At 41.9% G+C, this 19,587-nt stretch overlaps 1 protein-coding gene across 6 annotated transcripts in view; it reads right to left on the bottom strand.

Annotated features, from left to right (window-relative positions):
- The window catches only part of ELMO1 (engulfment and cell motility 1), a 593,731-nt gene that overhangs the window by 247,285 nt on the left and 326,859 nt on the right, over window positions 1-19,587 (bottom strand). For all 6 annotated transcript variants that reach the window (XM_024249296.2, XM_054558906.2, XM_024249299.3 and 3 more), the window contains 1 exon segment: window positions 3,498-3,606. In XM_024249296.2, the coding sequence (XP_024105064.1) occupies window positions 3,498-3,606 (109 nt within the window).

Genomic DNA, 19,587 nt, shown 5'->3' with positions numbered 1-19,587 from the left:
GTAACATTTGCTTCTTGCAATGTCAATAATTGGGAAGCAGGAAAATAGTGTTGTTGTTTTTTTTAAAGCAACCTTAGAAAACTGAACATAAATATTTGATATCAGTAATTAATTGAACATTAATATGTTTGCTTTAGACACCAAAATATAATTGGTATTGCAGAAGTGGGTTTCCTCAAGAGACCAAAAATTAAAATCAAAAGAGAAACGCTTTCTAGAAAATTGGATCTTTCTACTTTTGTAAACATCCTTTCTCTCCAGCAGTTAGATTTTTAATTGAGTACTTCTTTGGTCTTAGCACTTGCTTATAGAACTAAAGTGACCATGGTCTTCAAGGTTAATTATTAACACAAATCTGAGAAGTGCTCAGAACCATGAACTTAGGAATGGAGAAAAACAGACATATACAAACCAATTGAAGATAGATTTGTGTGTAAATCTAATTTTCCTCAGAAGAAAAATAGGCATTTCTTTCAACATAAGGGTGTATTCAGATTAGCTTTGCATATTAGTAACTTATTTAATATGGCAATGGGCAAAAAGCAATCCATTCAAAACCAATTTTGCTCTTACCACAGGGTGTTTTATCATTTGATGTCTAGCATTCAATCAGAATGTAACAATCCTTTAATATTTTATGAGCAGAAAACAACTCATTTGGGCATGTAGGCTTCAGAAACATGAATGTTTTTTGTAAGCCTTGACAAATTTCCAGAATGGGCTTTGCAGATGATGGCAAGCGACAAGTCAAACTAAAAACTTAAACTTATGACTATCACAACATTGGGGAAATTATTTTTCAGGACAGATGATGGGCATGTGTTAAAAAACATAATGACAAAACTCATAGGAAAAGTATCAGTCCCAGCTCATTCTCCCACTTTCTGAAGTGTATAGGAAGTTTTCTGAACTCCTTCAGGGACAAGGACCACATCTGGTTCCTTTGTACCTGCAGTGTCCCTCATAGTCTGTGGAATGTTGTAAGTACTGGATAGATTTTCATTGAACAAATTAATATATGTGTTTGTCATCTTAGGTGAAGAGAGACTGCTTTGACAATGCCAGGCCTCAGCTGTCCAAGCCCAGTCTCAATGTAGAAACCAGGCCTGAGTGAGTTGTGGCAGAATGTTGGGAGTCTTCTCTCCATCAGAAGGTGGGAGATGGAATAGTCTTCAGTGCACGAAGAGCATCTGTGGCACCTCCAGGGACCCGCGAGGTGTTTGCCTTCATCTCCACTCTGTTATTTCAGCCCACAAATGGAGTTCTGCCCTGATCCTGGATTGACCACCAGGTCCTCGAAAGGCCAGGAGTGCCACTCTACACCTGCCAGAGGTCAAGCCCTATCCCCTATTCTGTCCCCACCCCATCCCCAAGCACAAAATGAACATTCACCTGTGGAAGACTACCTGCCCAGACTCTTGCCAGCTGAGGTCCCCTCTGCCCACTGGATGGGGACCCACTGACCCAGAGGCCAGCCCACATCAGGGTCATGTTTACCCTGCCTGCACCTGCTCTGGAATTCAGCCATCTCTTCCAAGCTATTTCCCCCAAGTTGAATACAAGCTGTTTCCATAGAGCTCTTCTCACTGAGATCACTGCAATTTCAGCCAGAAAATGAACACAACTACGCAAATCATCACCCAAAATACTACCAATCCATTTCTAGACATTCTGCTCTGGAGAGAACCTGGAGGTGTAGGAGCACAGTGCGGTTTTTGAGTAATTCACTCAGGGACACAAGGCCCTAAGTAGCAGAGTTGAACTCAGTTCCCCTCTATTCCCAGCAATCTCTACCTCCTACACCAGATCACTCTTATGTGTTTACTTTTAGCAGGACAGACATATGTCCCTTGGGCAAAGGAGAAGAGCAGATAGCTGGGCACGGCATGTCATAGAACACGAGTGAAGGTACACATGGAGAGTGGGCCTTCTGCTGCCATCAAGATGAGCATAAACAGCCAAAGGTTGTCATCAGAAAGGAGGGGACAATGAAGGGCAGTGCAGAGCAGTACCTTGGACACAGAAACACCTGCCTGGTAGAACACCACTACTCACTCCAGTTCCTGAAAATTAACTCCCAGATGGTCCAGACATGCTTTCCAGCCAGCAACTTTCACCAATTTCCCCCACGAAATTGAGATAAACATGAAACAGTCACAGTTATCACACGGAGGAATTCAGCAGGATTTGTTTGATTTAGGACTTACATCCTTAAGCTGAGTAAACAGTAAGCAATACTGCAGACTGACATCTCAGCGAGTTAGTGTAATTAGGGAGTAAGAAGGATAACTCAAGTCAAGGATCCACATAGACAGAAATCTTCACATTTGGTGAGCTGTAAACCAGAGTAGATGAATGCAGAGATCTCTCAGGTTACACTGCTACTGTTCCAATGCAAAAATGCTCATGTTCCATGTCATCATCAGCTGCTTCCTCCCATGAGCCCATACTGGAAGATGATAAAGTTTTCCACTTGGCCAACCAGGCTCAATTTCTTAGTATTTTTCCTTACTAAGTATCAAATTTTCTAGTTTATTTCAGCAGCACCTATAGTCAGTTCTACACTGTAAATAAAACATAACTCTCTTTCCACTGTAATCATCAGATTCCTCCCATTAATCATTTCAGGCCATTATTTTAAGCTCTCGAGCAGGCAACTGAATATTTATGTTTTCACAGTAATACCAAACACCCCAACATTCTTCTGGTATAAACAGTCTTTTCTGGTGCTCATGTTATTAAGCCTGTGAGGAAAGATTTATATGTGTGCTGGCTTCTAGATGTTGGATGGAATGGAAGTAAACCACTTTAAGAAGGTTCAACATCGACAATGATAATGGGGACAGGTTAAATCACATCCACCTTCGTAGATTAAAGCCAAATTACGCCAATGAACGAAAGGCAAGAAAATTATCATCCTTTTTCTGTATGTACTCTCATAAATTTTGTGATATAAGAAAAAGAGCAATAAAAATATTGCTGACCACATTTTTCATTTTCAGCTACCCATTTTCTTTAATAATTTCTTCTTTCTTAGAGAAAGTATTCCAAACAACAGAAACACTGGGAGCAAGGGAATTTCATTAAGGTATTCAATTTTTCCTTATAGAGAAAAACTGCTTTGAAAGAAAGAAAAGAAAATGATCCACTGGTAGGTTATAAACTGGAATTTTAAAAAAGAAATCCAGAGATTTTTTTTTTTTCCTGAACAGAAGCAAGCCTGTTTTAATATGTACTCATTTTCATGATATTTGAAACTCAGCCACAATTATCTGCAAATTTCTCCATTCCCATAGGTTTTAATCACATTTACTTCCAGACCAGACATGAAAAAGTATGTATGCTGTAATCCTGAGCCAAATAATCATCAACCTGTCCATAGTGATGACTATAAGAAGCTGTCGGCGTCTTGGGATTTCTTCGTACAGGTAGGGGCACAACCCTGGAAGCTGGGACTCTGCCATCTTCACACCCATGTAGGAAATAAGTATACTTACGCAACTCGCCCACTTTCAAGATCTCACATAGCATCTTGGTCAGCTCTATACTACTGCGGCCAAAGGGACATTCATGCTTGTCTTCTCGGCTACTGTTCTCAAGCACAATCTGTAATGGGAAAGGGAACAGATTAGAAAGGAAATTCAATTGTGGAAAACATCAAGAATATCAACTTCATTCCAATAGATGAATACATAGATCCACTTCAGATCCCTAAACGAAGACTCTTGGGGCCAGGACAAAATAGTACTCCAAGTATACAGGACTGAAAAGTCTCATTTTTCCCCCCCAAATCTTTGACAACCCTCTTCAACCCTGTAAGAGGATATTTTGCTTGTTGGTTCCCATTTACACAGAGAAGCCTGTGGAGAGTGTTTTGGAATAGTACAATAAAGACTTTTTTACTTCAGTGACCAAACAACTCTCTTGTCCTACAATTTCTGTCCTCTTTTTTTGGGAATAGTAACTCCTTCTGTGACTTCAATCTCAAACTTCAATAGGATATTTTCCAAGGAAGTCCATATTCTATTCTTACAAGATCTTACCCTCTGGCATCAGTTGAATAAATCATGCCTGGAAAATGTAACATGATGGACCAATCAGAGTCCTTCCCTGAGACTTCATACTAAGAGAAAAACTGGGGCCAGGTATGGTGATTCACGTCTGTAATCCCAGCACTGTGGGAGGCCAAGGCGGGCGGATCATTGGAGGTCAGGAGTTGGAGACCAGCCTGGCCAACATGGCAAAACCCCATCTCTACTAAAAATAAAAACAAAACTATCTGGGTGCGGTGGCAGGTGCCTTTAATTGCAGCTAGGGCGCAGGCTGAGGCAGGAGAATCACTTGAACCCGGGAAGCGGAGGTTGCAGTGAGCTGAGATAGTGCCACTGCACTCCAGCCTGAGTGACGGAGTGAGACTCCACCTCAAGAAAGAGAGAAAGAGAGAGAGAAAGAGAGAAAGAAAGGAAGAAAGAAAGAAAGAAAGAAAAGAAGGAAGGAAGGAAGAAAAGAAAGAAAGAAAGAAAGAGAGAGAGAGAGAGAGAGAAAGAATGAATGAATGAATGAATACTGGCTCAACTATGCTGACAGTGCCCCTGGGGTGTGCACTTAGGAGTTACCAGGATGTTGGCCCTTAGAAAAAAGAAAATAAAACTAAAATGCAAAGTAAAACAGAGACGAGAGACAGCAAGAGACTTAGAAGTGTTTGAGACTGGTTCCACCTATTCCTACTGGTCCCCCTGTTCCTACAGCACAACTACTTCCCTGTCTTTCCCCTTTGGTTGCTCAGTCCCTCCTCTGAAAATCTTTTTGTCCGTCTAATAAATCATCCTCTTTTCTTAAGCTAATTTGAGATGTTCCTATCACTCTCAACTAAGGGAATTACTCTACACACAGATTAAATAAAAGCAAAACAAAATAACAAAACTCTCAAGTTATGGAACTTTATCCATGTCTAAAGCTTCCTCTCCAAAACTCATCTCCAGTAAGAGTTGTCTGGGACTTCCTTAATAGCTACACCACTTTGAATGATCATCTCTCAGTAGCATCTACAATGATGCTGTGCAGTGACTCACTGTTCTGTCACCTCTACAGAATATGAACTCTTCAGTGGCAGGGACAGGTGTTTTATTCACTTAGTCAACAGTATTAATTGAGCACCTATTATCTACCAGGAAGATGGCTGAGTCCCATAAAATAGACAAGGGCCCTGACCTCATTAAGCATTCATTCTAATTGAAGGACACAAAAACAAAAGAGGTAGTTACAGTTTATCGCAAGTGCTATGAAAATAAAAAATAACTTGTTGAGTGACAGAGAGTAACAGGGAATGCTTGGGGAGGGGAGTTTAGATAACCAGGTGATCAAAGAAGGTTCTCGGACTATTGAGAATCAAACGATGAGAAAGACCTTGCTATGTCAAGGTATGTGAGAAAGAACATTCCGGATAGAGATGAAGGTCAGAGCCCACTGAGGTGAGCTGGGCAGTGGGCTGGCCTCCCCAAAACATATGCACTCAGTCTGCCCAAGCACAGACAGTTTCATTTCACTCAGCCTTTTCCTTTTCAGGGAAACCATTCTGGTTCTAACCAGAAATTCCCATTCTGGAAAGCGGGAGGGGAGAATAAGTTCCATTAATCAGTGAATTTTATTTCCCCTCTAAATATTTTGTATCTGAGACAGCCAGATCAGAGAGCAAATCTGAAGCTCCTGATGATGGGAGAAATGAACTGAAAAAAAGAAACAGAACCAGAAGACAGAACATAAAGAGAAGACAGAAGACAGGTAGTTTTCATCAGCTCCCAGCTCCCAGCGAGCACATTCTCTTGTATTTCACATTAACGTTCTATTAACAATTCATGAGCACATTAATATTTAATGAGGCTGTGATCTGCATACACTGTAGGTAGAATTACTGCAGCCAATAAATGCTTGGGAAACATTTCCAAGGCGCAGTTTATTAGCAGGCACTAAATTAAGTAGTAATTTAAGTAATCAATATGTAAATCAGCTTGGAGAAATCCTGCTCTTTATTTTTTAATGCACCATCCATCTTATCATATTTACCCACCTAAAGAAAAATAAACCCGCCGCCTTCTTGACTGATCTCTGTTGTCAAGGCAGACACAAATATTTAAAGCTACTGTGTAACTTTTAAGATCAACCTTCTTACAAAAATATTGTAGAAAAGATTATAATTATGAATGCTACTAGTTAGATATTACTATAGTGAGAGATAATTCTTAAGCTGGATGATAGCTTTTATTTAACACATTGAGACATCTACATTCAATTTCGACATTCTGACATTAACCATGTCCATCAGAGACATTTTGAAAAGCTCCATTTGGACATATCAAAGCATACTTTTCATCTTTATTTTCCCCCTTACTCTTCAGTTTTAAGAGCAAATATGCTAGAACAGAAATCACAATGAAGTACTAAAAGGTGCTATTACCACTCATCTTAGAATATATCACACACCAAAATAAGTTCTTTCTGCATATTTTATTTAAAAAAACTGGATATCCGTGCAATGTGAAGTTATATTTTATAAAATGCTTCATCGTTTACCGAGTATATTTATACATTCTCTATCAATTGATTTCCAACAAGTCCATCCATTAATAAAGTAGGTATTATCAGTCTCTTAAGAATGCTGAAACAAAAGGCAGAGGTGACTTTCTAGCATCCCAGAGCTAGCCTGTGTCAGTCCTGGAGTTCAATTTTTTTTTTTTTTTTGAGATGTAGTTTCACTCTTGTTGCCCAGGCTGGAGTGCAGTGGCATAATCTCGGCTCGCTGCAACCTCCGCCCCACCAGGCTCAAGCAATTCTCCTGCCTCAGCCTCCCGAGTAGCTGGAATTACAAGAGCCCACCAACACGCCCAACTAATTTTTGTATTTTTGGTAGAGACGGGGTTTCACCATGTTGGCAGAGCTGGGTCTCGAACTCCAGACCTCAGGTGATCCCTCTCCAATGACCAAATCTCTTCCTGTCTTCTTATAGTTTACAAATGGGCTTCACATACATATTACCATGAAAATCAGTAGGTTTCATGTCTAAAGAAGCTAACGGGACTTTGATCAATTTCTTCTATCTCCTTGAAGTGGTCTATAAGCCCTGTTCCTCCTAGACAAAGCTATAAGGTTCTATGTCATCTCATTTATCCCCTGAAGATGACAATTCCTCATGGTGAGTGACCAAAGCTGCTGCAGTGTCCCCACAGACTTTACTTCCATAAATTCCAGGCTCTCCTCTGAATGCTCTGTGTTTCTTGTCGCTCTTCTCCAATTACGTAGATCAGGAACCTTTATGGCTTGGGCCTGACCATGAAGTGTTGAGTCCAAGGCCAGCCTCACTCAAGTATGAATCCCTTATCTGGCTCTCTTGTCCTGCTTGCCTCAGCATCACATGGCTCATTTATATTCACTTGCTTGTCTCTGACATACTCTCTCTTCCACTTTCTGTTGAAGCTCTCTCTTTTGGGTGAGAGCCCAATTCATTCTGTGCCTCCTGAAGCCAGCCCTGGAGCGCCTGATGGCTTCTTCCATGCCCTGTCACCTGTGGAGGCTTCTCTTCCACTGTGAACCTTTTCCATGTCACTTTGACTCTAACCTAGGGTCAGGTGAGGCATAGTGGCCTCCCCACAGGCCACACCAAGGACAGTATGTGTGAGGTGGTACTGTCTTGTCTGCAAAGAGAGGGGACACAAAGGAGCTATGAGAAGCACTGATAATGTGCAGACCTTGGACAAAGGTGCCGCCAACTAGGATGAACTTCCATGAGGCACTGCATCTCTCTGTGAGATACGAAGACCTTACATAAAACCCACTTCATGGGACTGTTGTGCATATCAAGTCACACAAAAAAGGCAAAGTCCCTAAAACTGCCTTCAGAGAGTTCGTGTTTTTATCTCTTTATTGTGTTCTCTCTTCCTGTTTCTGCATGGCCCATGGCCAACATTTCATGCAACACTTTTACCAGCAGCTAAACCAAAATCATGACTGCAGTGAGACTGGCTCTCTGATGACAGGCTTCTAGGGACTCATGAAAGTAAGCCAAAGGCCTTCTGGTTGTTTTAGCATGAGAGGCAGAGAGAGAGATAAAAGTAGGTCCTCACCTGCTTACACCAAGAATGCAAGATAAAAAGTCCCATGTGCTGGTGTTTAAGCAGGGCTCTCCCGCAGGAATGCAGGGTGACAATAGGTGAAGAACGAACAAGGACCCTGTTGTAACTAAGCGAGTTATAGAGAAACGCCACACTTTGAGACAAATTATGGAGTCCTTTATTAGCTGGTGACCGAGAGACAACTAGTGCTCAAAATTCTCTCAGCCCCGAAGAAGGGGCTACATTCTCTTTTATACTATGGTCTAAATAGGGGAGGGGGAGTTTAACTGAAGCAGTTTTACAGAAGCAGAACAGGGAAAAAGTTAAAAAATTAATTGGTTATAGAAGCAGTTACAAAAAATAAACAGTTCCAGGTGCAAGGGCTTAAACTATCACTAAGAAATAAATGCAGGGGCTTTTAGGTGCCTTCCACCGAGCACATTCCCAAGAGCTGCTGGTACACCCTGCCTCTATATCTTATCAGCAGGTGCATTCCTGGATGTGCTTGGAGTCAGCTTGCACTGGTTATTCCCTTAAGGGGGATAAAGGGGACTGCAAGTGAAGACACTAAAATGGAGTCTGTCCAGCTCTCTCTCCTAGGAGAGAGTCACTCAGGTTAAAACAAGGTAGGTTATCACAACCCCAGAAAACAAGTCAATGCATGACACGGTGTTTCTGGCAATAAAGTCCTCAAACTAAAGCGTTCCAGCTGCCATAGGGCAATTGTCCTCAGAATCCTTGTCAATGTCACAAATCTGTTTCCTGACCCACTGGAGATCTTCTCCCATGCTAAATCAATAAATAAGCAAGAAGCCTCATCAGTATCAATGAGATCTCCCCACACTCCAACACAGCATCAGTGTCCCCTTAGGAATAGTATCAGGCAACTCCCCAGAATTAAGTGTTAGTCCTTAGATCATATCCTAAGACCCAGACCTACTCCAGGGTCAAAGAGTAAGCCCAGTTTTGATTCCTCTTACGGAGACTCAGGAGTCACAGGGGAGTCACTTCTCCTACATTCCCCCTTGGTGCCAATGCTAATGATGATTGGTCCCAAGAAAACTGAAGACCATCACGAGAAAGAACCCTGAGCTGCCTCAAGGAGGCTGCACAAGAGGTTAATTGTGATCATGAATTTCAATCAAGTCCAGAGAATTAAACAAACATGTCCAAGCTCTAATAGGATGGTTTTAAATGAGCAGAGAGAGAAGAACACTAAAATTATAGAAAGTGTGCGAAGCAGACAAACAAAATGGAACAGATCAGAACCACAGGCTGCTAGTTCACCAGATCTACCTAGAAAGGAAGTGAGGCCTGGAAGTAAATAAACCCAAAAGAAAAAAGCTTTAGGGATGCCATCAAGATGGCAGCAAAAGGCAACAAACAGCTAACAGCTAACATTTATAGAAAGCATTTCTCTCTCAGGCCTTCTTTGAAGGGCTTTGTACAGATTGTCTCATTCCACACACGTGTACCAGCACATGACAAAATACTAAGCCATCTCACTGTACGGATGAGGAAACAGAGACAAAGAGATGTGTCACCGGTCCAAGGTCACATAGCACAGAAATAAACAGACCCAGCATGGAAGCCTAGATGGCCTAACCCCAAAGCATATATTCTTGGTTACCAATTCCTATTGAAAACAGAAAGGGTGAAATATTACAGTAATAAAGCTTTGAGCAGGAAAGGCCTTCACATGGTCACAAAGGAGTGATCAGCACTGTGGCTCTGGACAGAAACAAACTTCCTGGATCTATTTCTAACAGACAAAGTCTACTTCTTGGTGACTTTGTACATATCACTTACCCTCAGTTTTCTCCATAAAAATGAGTGAAGGAATACTTATCCATAAAGGGTTGTAAAGATTAAATGGGAAAGCAAAATGGAAGTAAAGATTTCCTTAGTGCCTGAAACACCTCAAACACTTGATGGAGACAACTGATACTACTATCACCATAATAATTACATAAATGCTTGTTCCAAGGTATTACTATTTGCATTTCTGAAATATTCTTATAGCTCTTGGGAAAAGCTGTTGAAAAAACATGACAGAAAACAAAACACGGTTGCTGTAGCAGTTATTAATCTTGCTTTTTTTGGTAAAGTAAGGACTTGGATGAAATAAATAATATTTCTGACTTACATGGGTTTCCTCAAGTTCTTTTAGCATCTCTTTAGAAAAGTGGTTCTACATCATTCTCAGCAAACTATCGCAAGGACAAAAAACCAAACACCGCATGTTCTCACTCATAGGTGGGAATTGAACAATGAGAACATTTGGACATAGGAAGGGGAACATCACACACAGGGGCCTGTTGTGGGGTGGGGGGAGGCGGGAGGGACAGCATTATGATACCTAACATTAGGATACCTAATGTTAAATGACGAGTTAATGGGTGCAGCACAACAACATGGCACATGTATACATATGTGACTAACCTGCACATTGTGCACATGTACCCTAAAACTTAAAGTATGATAAAAAAATTAAATAAATTTAAAAAAAGAGCAGAGAAGGCTGGGAGCAGTGGTTCACCCCTGTAATCCCAGCACTTTGGGAGGCCGAAGCGGGCAGATTACGAGGTCAGGAGATTGAGACCATCCTGGCTAACACGGTGAAACCCCGTCTCTACTAAAAATAAAAAATATATATATTAGCCAGGCATGGTGACAGGCACCTGTAGTCCCAGCTACTTGGGAGGCTGAGGCAGGAGAATGGCGTGAACCCGGGAGGCGGAGCTTGCAGTGAACCGAGATCGCGCCACTGCACTCCAGCCTGGGTGAGAGAGCGAGACTTCATCTCAAAAAAGAAAAAAAAAAAAAACAGAGAAAGGACCAAACTAATGTTCGATAATTTTCTTCCAGTCAAGAGGTTCCTAATAATGCTGGACAACTTCCAGTTTGGAAATGACCACCTCCCCGGGTGTTGTCTAATCACATTGTCCAAATGCTACGACAACAACTTCTCAAGAAACATCCACAAACTCAGGTGATCTTATGCCTGAGTGAAGAATATAATTGTTACTGTAAAATATATTTGGTGTGTTAAAATGATATGGTACTGCAAAATAAAGCATTCTCAGAATGAAAAAAAAAAAAAGAAAAGTGGTTCTAACTTTAATGTGTGTCAGAATCACTTGGAGAACGTATTGAACACAGGCTGCTGGGAGGCTCCCCTAGGGTTTGATTGAGAAGGTCTGAGGGGAAACCCACAAAAATAAGTCAGTAAACCAAGTCCTAAAGTTTTCTGAGACAATGAGGGGATTGAGGGAGACAGAGTTAGAAAAGGATTTAAGAGAATATTTAAGAGTTATTTTCAGCAGCACGCTCTTAAGTATAAACTCCATCCCTTCACCTTCCCTGAGCTTTAATTGGTCATCTAGAGAGAGGCGGCCATCCATGGTATGTCCAGGCTGCGGAGACCTCAGGTCTTTGGACAGGGCCAGCGCTGCCAGGCAGCGGAGATGAGCTTTCAGAAGATTGGAAATGACCAAGTTAAGAATGTGAGTATAACTGATGACCAGGGAAAAGGACAAAAAACTTAAAGCAATATTTCCAAGAGCCAAATAACAATGTATCCCAGGAAAAGGAGAAAAAGAGTATAATGGGTCAGACTGGTGGAAAAAAAAAAGAAAAGAAAACGCACACAGGGAACTAAGATAAATAACAATCTGGACAAATGAGAGGAATGGTATAAAACCCAGCTAATGAGGTGAAATGCTTCCAGAATAAAATTAGGCAATTGCACATACAGAGGCATAATAAAGGCCATAAATATAAAATGGCAAGGAATTGACTGGGTAATGGTATAGTAATTAAAGCCTGGAGCTTCATAACAGACCTCAAATTGAACATTAATCAACCAAAAAGAAATGCTCCCTGCACTTTGATACAGTGCAACAAAAGCAGGACGCGTGGAACACACAGAGCAATCACAGCCACATTTTGCCGAAAGGCCCTCCCTTTGAGCTTCACCTCAGGTAGCACAAAGAGGGCAAAGGATTAAATAACAGCAGGATGACTTCTGTTTGTGCCTACACAGTAATCACAACATTACTGAGGGAAGCCAAGCTGACTATTCAAAGGCCAGGAGGTATTGGGGCAATCCCCCAGCTGACTCCCCCACCAAAGAAGCTACGCTAAGATCTCCCCTTTTATGTGTTCCTGGGCCCAAGGATGGGTACAGGTGTAGTGGGCACCTGTAGGCTTCACTCCAGGTTTATTTAAAGCAATAGTTCTCCAACTTGAGCTTCTATTAGAATCCTCTAAAAGCTTATTAAAATGCAGATTGCTGGACTCCTCCCCCAGAATTATGATCAGACATTCTGGGGTGTACTCACGAATCTGCCTTTCTAACAAGTTCCCAGTTAACACAGATCTGCCAGTTTTGGACCACACTGTGGGAACCACTGACTTACAGGTCTGTCACATCTACATTCCCAATTTCCATCATTAGCAAACCTTTTGTTTTTAAAGACATGCAAAGCAATGAAAGTAGACAAAAAAGAAATAAATCTGATTGGTTTTGGTTTGTTTTGTTTTTCTTGTGACTAATAAAAAAATCATTAATAAGAGTCAAAATCCATAGAGAGAGAAGGCAGAATGGTGGTTGCCAGGGGCTGAGAAGTGAGAATGGGGGGCCACTGCTTAGCGGGTGTGGGGTTATTTTTGGCATGATGATGATGTCTTTGGATCTACATAGAGGTAGTGATTGCACAACACTGTGAATGTACTAAATGCCATTGAATAGTTTACTTTAAAATGGTTAATTTTATGGCATATGCATTTCATCTCAATTAACAAAAAAGAGTTAATACATATTAGATGAATACCATGTGCAAACTCGCAAGTGTTTAGCTCATTTGGTCCTCACAAGCCATTGAAGTGGGACTGCATTTTACAGATGAGGCAGCCATGCCTTAGAGCTTAAATAAGTTGCATGCTGTTTAGGAGGAACACTGCTATGGTTTGAATGATGGTGCCCCTTCCAAAGTTCATGTTGAAACTGAATCCCCAATGCAACAGTATTAAGGATGTGGCCTTTGGGAGGTGATTAAGTCATGAGGGCTTCTCTCTCGTAACTGGGATTAGCAGTCTTATAAAAGGGCTTGTGATTGAAAGGAGGCTCTCACTTGCCCTCTGTCCCTTCTACCATGAAAGGACATCATGCTCCTCTCCTCCAGAGGATGCAGCACCAAGGTACCATCTTGGAAATAAAGAGCACAGCCCTTACCAGACACCAAGCCTGCTGATGCCTTAATCTTGGACTTCCCAGTCCCCCAAACCATAAGAAATACATTTCTATTTATAACTTACCCAGTCTATGGTATTTTGTTATAGCAGCAAAAACAGACGAGACACTATAGGGGTTGATTCATAAATGGCTCAGGATGACAGTCCTACAGGACAGCCAAGGACAGGGCATTGGGTGTGCCCTGTCATACAGAGGGGAGCAAAGTGTGGCATTCCTACAAAGTCCTGTGGTATCATTGAGGCAGAATTCCTCTACTGCATACTCTTTAATGCAAACCACACACACTTCATTGTAATTTTTTTAAAGTTCACATTGTAAATTATTTTGCAGACATATACAATCCCAGTACTTCTCAAACTTTAAAGTACTCACAGATCACCTGGAGACCTTGTTAAAATGAGGATTCTGACTCAGTAGATGTGGGTTGGGACCTGAGGTCCCACATTTCTAAGCTCCCAGATGATGCTGACGCTGCAAGTCCAGGGTCCATATTTTGAAAATCAAGGCACTGCTTCCCCAAACTATCAGCTGAATTCTAGCCCTAGTCCTTCCCAACATCCCTACAATGTATTACCCTTTGGCCAATTCATTCATTCCATGAATATTTTTAAGCAATTATTGCTGAGCAACTTGCTAGATATTAAAAATACATGTATGAACAAAAGTCCATTTTGAGGGTCTTGCAATCTGCTTGGAAGATACAAGGACATGGGATTTGTAAGATGGGCCAACTTCACTTCCTTTTATGTACCTCTATATTGTTTGCATTTTTCACAATGAAGTATCACTTTGTGCATTGAAGGTGTACATGAGATGCAATGGGCAGACAGGGCTTCACGGACAGGGTGAGCCTTGAGTTCAACCTTGAAGAAGAAACTGATGTCAAACTCTCTCCTAAGGCATCTTTTTAACATTCCACACCAGAAGTGAGCTGTGGAATGCAAGAAAGACTAATTACAATGGGAAAATGGATGCTGAATAAAGGCAGAGAAGCCCCTGTGCATCTTGGGCAGTATTAAGCAATAAATCTCACGATCACATGGCAGAGTTTTGACTCGCTCAACATTACATTACTGAATACAAATGCCTCACATCTCCTTCACCGGACTGCAAAGATACCAAGAGGTTTGGCTTTTGTCTGACAGTGACTGTTGGATGAAAAATTAAGCTTGACATTTCTCAACCCTGACTTCTTACTGAGAAATGGTCACCACTGTCTGAACAGCTACTGCTGTCTTAAAGCAAAGTTAACCTCCACATATATTGTCTGAAACATATTTGAATATAATTCATTTTACAAAACAAACACATTCCAGGAAAGCTAGTGATAAAATGAATCTCTCTAAGTCAGCTCCCACTCACCTCACTTTCTCACTTAGCACATTGATTTAGAAATTCACTCTGGTTTGGGAGAATGGACTTGAGAAGATGGAAAGGTGAGGAGAGAGAACTATTTCTTACTATCCTCTTCTGGACAAATAATAAATTGGCCATTTCAGGAACATATTATCAAACAGAAAATGTTAATTTTCTGATTATGCACATGACAAGTTAGCTACAATGAAAAAATTGACTGAAATCTAATTAAGAAATTAGGCCATAAGTTGTTTTACTTGAGGTTAAAAAAGCATGTGAAAAGGAAATCTTTTCTTCCTATTACATCTAGCTTTTTAAATGGAGTTCATCTCATCACATCTCATTCTGTGTATGAATCATAAATCTTGACTACTCCTGCTAGAGGAAGGATCTCCCTCTGGTACAGCTCTCCTACTAGGCTAGGCCCAGACATGGCTCCCTCCTAGGGAAACTGCCTCCCCGACACGCCTCCCTGACACTGCCCCTCCCACACCTGTCTCAATTTTCCCTCTCCTTCAGACCCAATCCAGATGTCACTTTCTCCATAAAACCTTATGCAATAAAACCTTATGTATGGTTTTCCTAAACAAGCCTTTGAAGTGTGGGCTTTGGCCCAGGGAGATTTGCTTCTGAGTTTTTTCATTCACATGGCCACACCGTCCCTGGGGGCACACCAGGTACAGGCTTCATTGCAGAGACTTTCCAAGTGAGTTTTCTCCCAAGTGAGATAAACTTTTATCTGTATCTTTCTTACAATAATTCCCATTTTATGCCCCCAAATTATGGTAAAGTATATGTGTCTTACCTTCCCTGATAGAGTCAACCCCTTGAGGTTGGGAACCACTTCCTCACTTGTGAATCTCTGACATTGCAGCAGAGTTGCACATACAGTAGGTGCTCAGTAATGAAGCAGTTATTGAACAAGTGCATGGACAGTACGAGACATGACTCTGGCCTCTGGTGAGGCTGGCAGTGCCCACAGAGGGTTCAGTCAGCTTCTCCATCCCTTACGTGAACACCAACTTGTCTGGATTTAGCATGAATGTTTCCATAACTTATTACATCTATATGTTCAAATGCATCTTAAGTGAGTCATCCCTGTCCTCCATATTCCCTATTCTATGTCATTTGTGGATTTAATCAGAAGCAAGGGTTTATGTGATGCACTGAGAACCTCTAACTTCCTTCTTCATCAGGAGGAGGCTCAGAACCCAGAGGCTACTCAGCAGTCAGGGCACGTATTCCCACAGAGAATTCAAGCTGGGGAGAAAACTCACTTAGAGACTCTCTGCATTGAAGCACGTGCCTGGTGTGCCCCCACGGACGATGTGGCCACGTGGATGAAAACACTCAGAAGCAAATCTCCCTGGGCCAAAGCCCACACTTCAAAGGCTTGTTTGGGAAAACCATACACTCAACCTTCTTTGTGTATTATGAAAATAAACATTTACAGAACACTGGAATGTGTGAAAAATGTCCTTCGTTGTGTGTTTATGGAAAACACTTGGCAAGTATTTGCTATAAATGCTTCCTGTAAATGTTGTGAGTGAGAAGCAGCAGGAAAATGTATGAGATGAGAGGGAGCCAACTCCCACAGCAAAAGAATGTCCCCTTCCCTTCCACACACCCCACGCGCTGCCTCCACTCTGCACCCCTCTGCCGCCCCCTTCCCCAAACGAGGCCCCAGGGATCTGGGAGCGTGAGGGTGGGGAACAGAGCAGGGACAATCTGTGAAGGGGGCTCCAGGCTCGGCATTCCATGTTGGAGTGCAGAAAAGAAAACTGACTCGTGTTTCCTAGGTGATGATGCCCCCTAATAGGATTTCCTTCCCCTTCATGCATATTGGTTAACAGTTCTGATTCCAAGTCCCCCATTCCAGCTGGAAACATGGCCTCAACACCCACCCGGTCTTCCCCACCTGAAGACTGGCCTGCCTCTCAGTTAACTCTTGGACGCTTTCAGGTGAAAAGTAAAAAGTGGAAAGCAAGAGACTCAAATACATTTCTTTAGAACAAGATGCACGGGACATTTCTCTTAATTCCTCAACAATGGACAAAGACCTCTAATGATATGAACTGAAAAGGGAAGAGAGTGTTGCAGGCCACAGCAATGAATGCTTGTGGTTTTTACCAGGAAGCAACCTTGACCGCCTCCAGATTGCCCTCTGGGATGAACCAGGTCCTCCCCTGCCACATGAGGTATGTAGTGGGTACTGCAGAGAGGCTGGCTGCTCTTGGTTCCCAAGCAGCCTCCGTGATAAACAGCCTGTGTTGAAATATCAGGGAGATTAATTACCTCGCAGATGTTACATGCCAAAAAGGCTACTTTTTTTCTTCATTTCAGAATTCTTTCCTTTTTTAAGAAATAAAAGGACACAAATCCAATGTGCTTAAGCCTGCCAAGGCAAAGAGGCCCAGCTGCCTGGCTGTATTTGTATCTGCACAGGTGCCCAGGGAACACCAGCCTCACTCTCAGCCTTGTCTCCAGGTCCCCTACCTCTGCCCAGAGGTCCTCACATCTGCACCTGACTGGTGCTAATGACAAACATCCTTACACAGCAACTTTTATGCTGATTTGCAAAATGATTTATTTTAAGTACATTTCTAAAAACATAAACGTTAAGTCAAAAGGTCTCAGCATTTTTGCCACTTAAAGTATACCTATGTAACAAACCTGCATGTTCTGTACATGCAGAACATCCCAGAACTTAAAGTATAATTTTTATATATATATAAGTATTGATAAACCATAATCTAAAAATGATGTCATTTCACACTTCCCAAAGCAATGGAGGAGTTCCCTTTAAAATCATTTCACCGGCTCACCTAGACTTATCATGGGAAAGAAAAATCCATAGTCTCCTCTGATGGAAGAAGCAAGGGGCTATGGGGCCCCCCAGACTCTCCCAGTCAGCCCCATGATGTGGCTCTCCCCAGCCATAGACCAGGACAGCCACTCCCTAATCCTGAAAGAATCCAGGATTTCCTCTCCTCCAAGCAGCTGCACCCTTGCATGGCTGGGTATGATGGTGAGCGTAGGGGATTTTTTGGTAAGCTCTCTGGGGAAGAATTCCTACATCAAATACATATTTATGAATTCAGAGAATTAAGAAAATTCTGAATTCAGAAAAGACTGTCAGTTACTTCACTATCCTACCCCCTTTACCACCACATTCCACCAGCATCAGCTGCCCCAGGACCATGTGGGCCTCTCTCTTTCTGTCCAGATCGTCTTTTGTTTGTACTTCAGCCGTTCTGACAGTAGGTTCCTTGGGGCTCTTGGTCCAGCTCTGTGTTCTCTGCAGGCTCCTGCCCTGAGAGAGTCAGTAAGAGAGTGTTTCTCACCTCAGGCCATGACTTGGCATTATGGACTGGACACATGACTCACCCACTGAAAAGATCAGCACACGTAAGTTAACCTCACCCATTCCACAGTCCCTCATACTGCTAAGAAGAGCAAATGGGATAATGCATGAGAAGGCAAAAGCACCATCAAGATCCAGTGGCTGGTGCTAGAGCAGGCTAACCAGCTGCTGCATCACTTTCAAAAGGCTTGCAGGCCATAGACTGTTGGGAGCTTGAAATCAGCCACAGCAGGAGTATTGATACCACAGAAACCAGCAAATGCTGCAATACTAATCAGATTTTTTTTTAAGAAAAACTTTTGTACTAGCATACTACCAAATTCAATGTAAAGTATTAAAAAGTCACCACCAGAGCTGTCTGGGTCCAAAGTCCCCATTTGCAACTTACTATCTATTGTAGCAATGGGCAAGTTACTTGACTTCTCTGAGCCTCAGCGCTCTCATCTGCAAAATGGGTACAATGATAGTGAGAATTCAATAAGGTAATGCATATAAAATGTTCATAACCATAGCCTGGAAACATTCACTACTCAATATAGTTTAGCTTTCTTTTTGTTCCTACCATATGAAGAGTAGAGCCCCAAGCTGCCAAGCTATCAGCAGAACTGACCCTTCTGTTGAAAACTAACTAAATGTTGGTCTTCTTTGTCATTTGCTTATAGAGAACTCATGTCTGCTCATGGAACATATGCACATCTTCATGGCTTTCATAACTGAGACTTGTTGTAAGGCTTTATCCTGTGTAGCTCAAACTCTGCCCAATTTGATGGTCCCACCAGGTCAAGGAAAAAGAGATTCCTTCCAAGTTATGCTTCAGTTTTGATCTTCTGACACATATCACTTAAGGCCATAAAGGACTTCAGAGAGGGAAAAAAGAGGAACACAACGCTATTCAGAGATTCAACACACCCTATCTTTCATCATTCATTTAATTTAGATGGTCCAGTGACAGAAAGTAAGGGAATAGGGCAAAAGAGATGTTTCCTGCTCAAAAATTTCATGTTTGAGAGAGATAATAATCAAATAATAAAACATACGATTACATAATTTCAAACTAACCGCTATAAAGGGAGTGACATGGAAGCAAAACTAATGAAAGAGGAGCCTAAAGGGAGAGGTTCTGCAGGATTAATCCGGGAATAAGTGGGCAAGCAGGGAAGGGATGGAGAAAGCAGGAGCTGAGTCAGCAGAAAAAGCACATGCAAGGGCCCTGTGGCATAGGAGCATCACCAGTCAAGTACTGAAATATTGGCTAGGCTGGCCTTCCTGATCTTGGCAAATGCAAGTTTGCAGACAGGTGTGAATGACATTAACCAGAGTCTTAGATTTGAAAAGTCTCCAGGTATCAGGACCAGTGTCACAGAGCAGCATTTGATAAACCAACCAAAGAGAGGTTAGTTGTTAGGGTTGTTATATCCGTTATTAAAATTGTTTCAGTTGCTTTATAAAATACAAGAAAAATATTGTCTATTATTTATGATGTATGCCAAATTTTGAAACCTTGG

This window comes from Pongo abelii, chromosome 6 (genome assembly GCF_028885655.2).
Source record: "Pongo abelii isolate AG06213 chromosome 6, NHGRI_mPonAbe1-v2.0_pri, whole genome shotgun sequence".
Taxonomy (NCBI): Eukaryota; Metazoa; Chordata; class Mammalia; order Primates; family Hominidae; genus Pongo; species Pongo abelii.
This window is presented reverse-complemented; position numbering and strand designations above follow the sequence as displayed.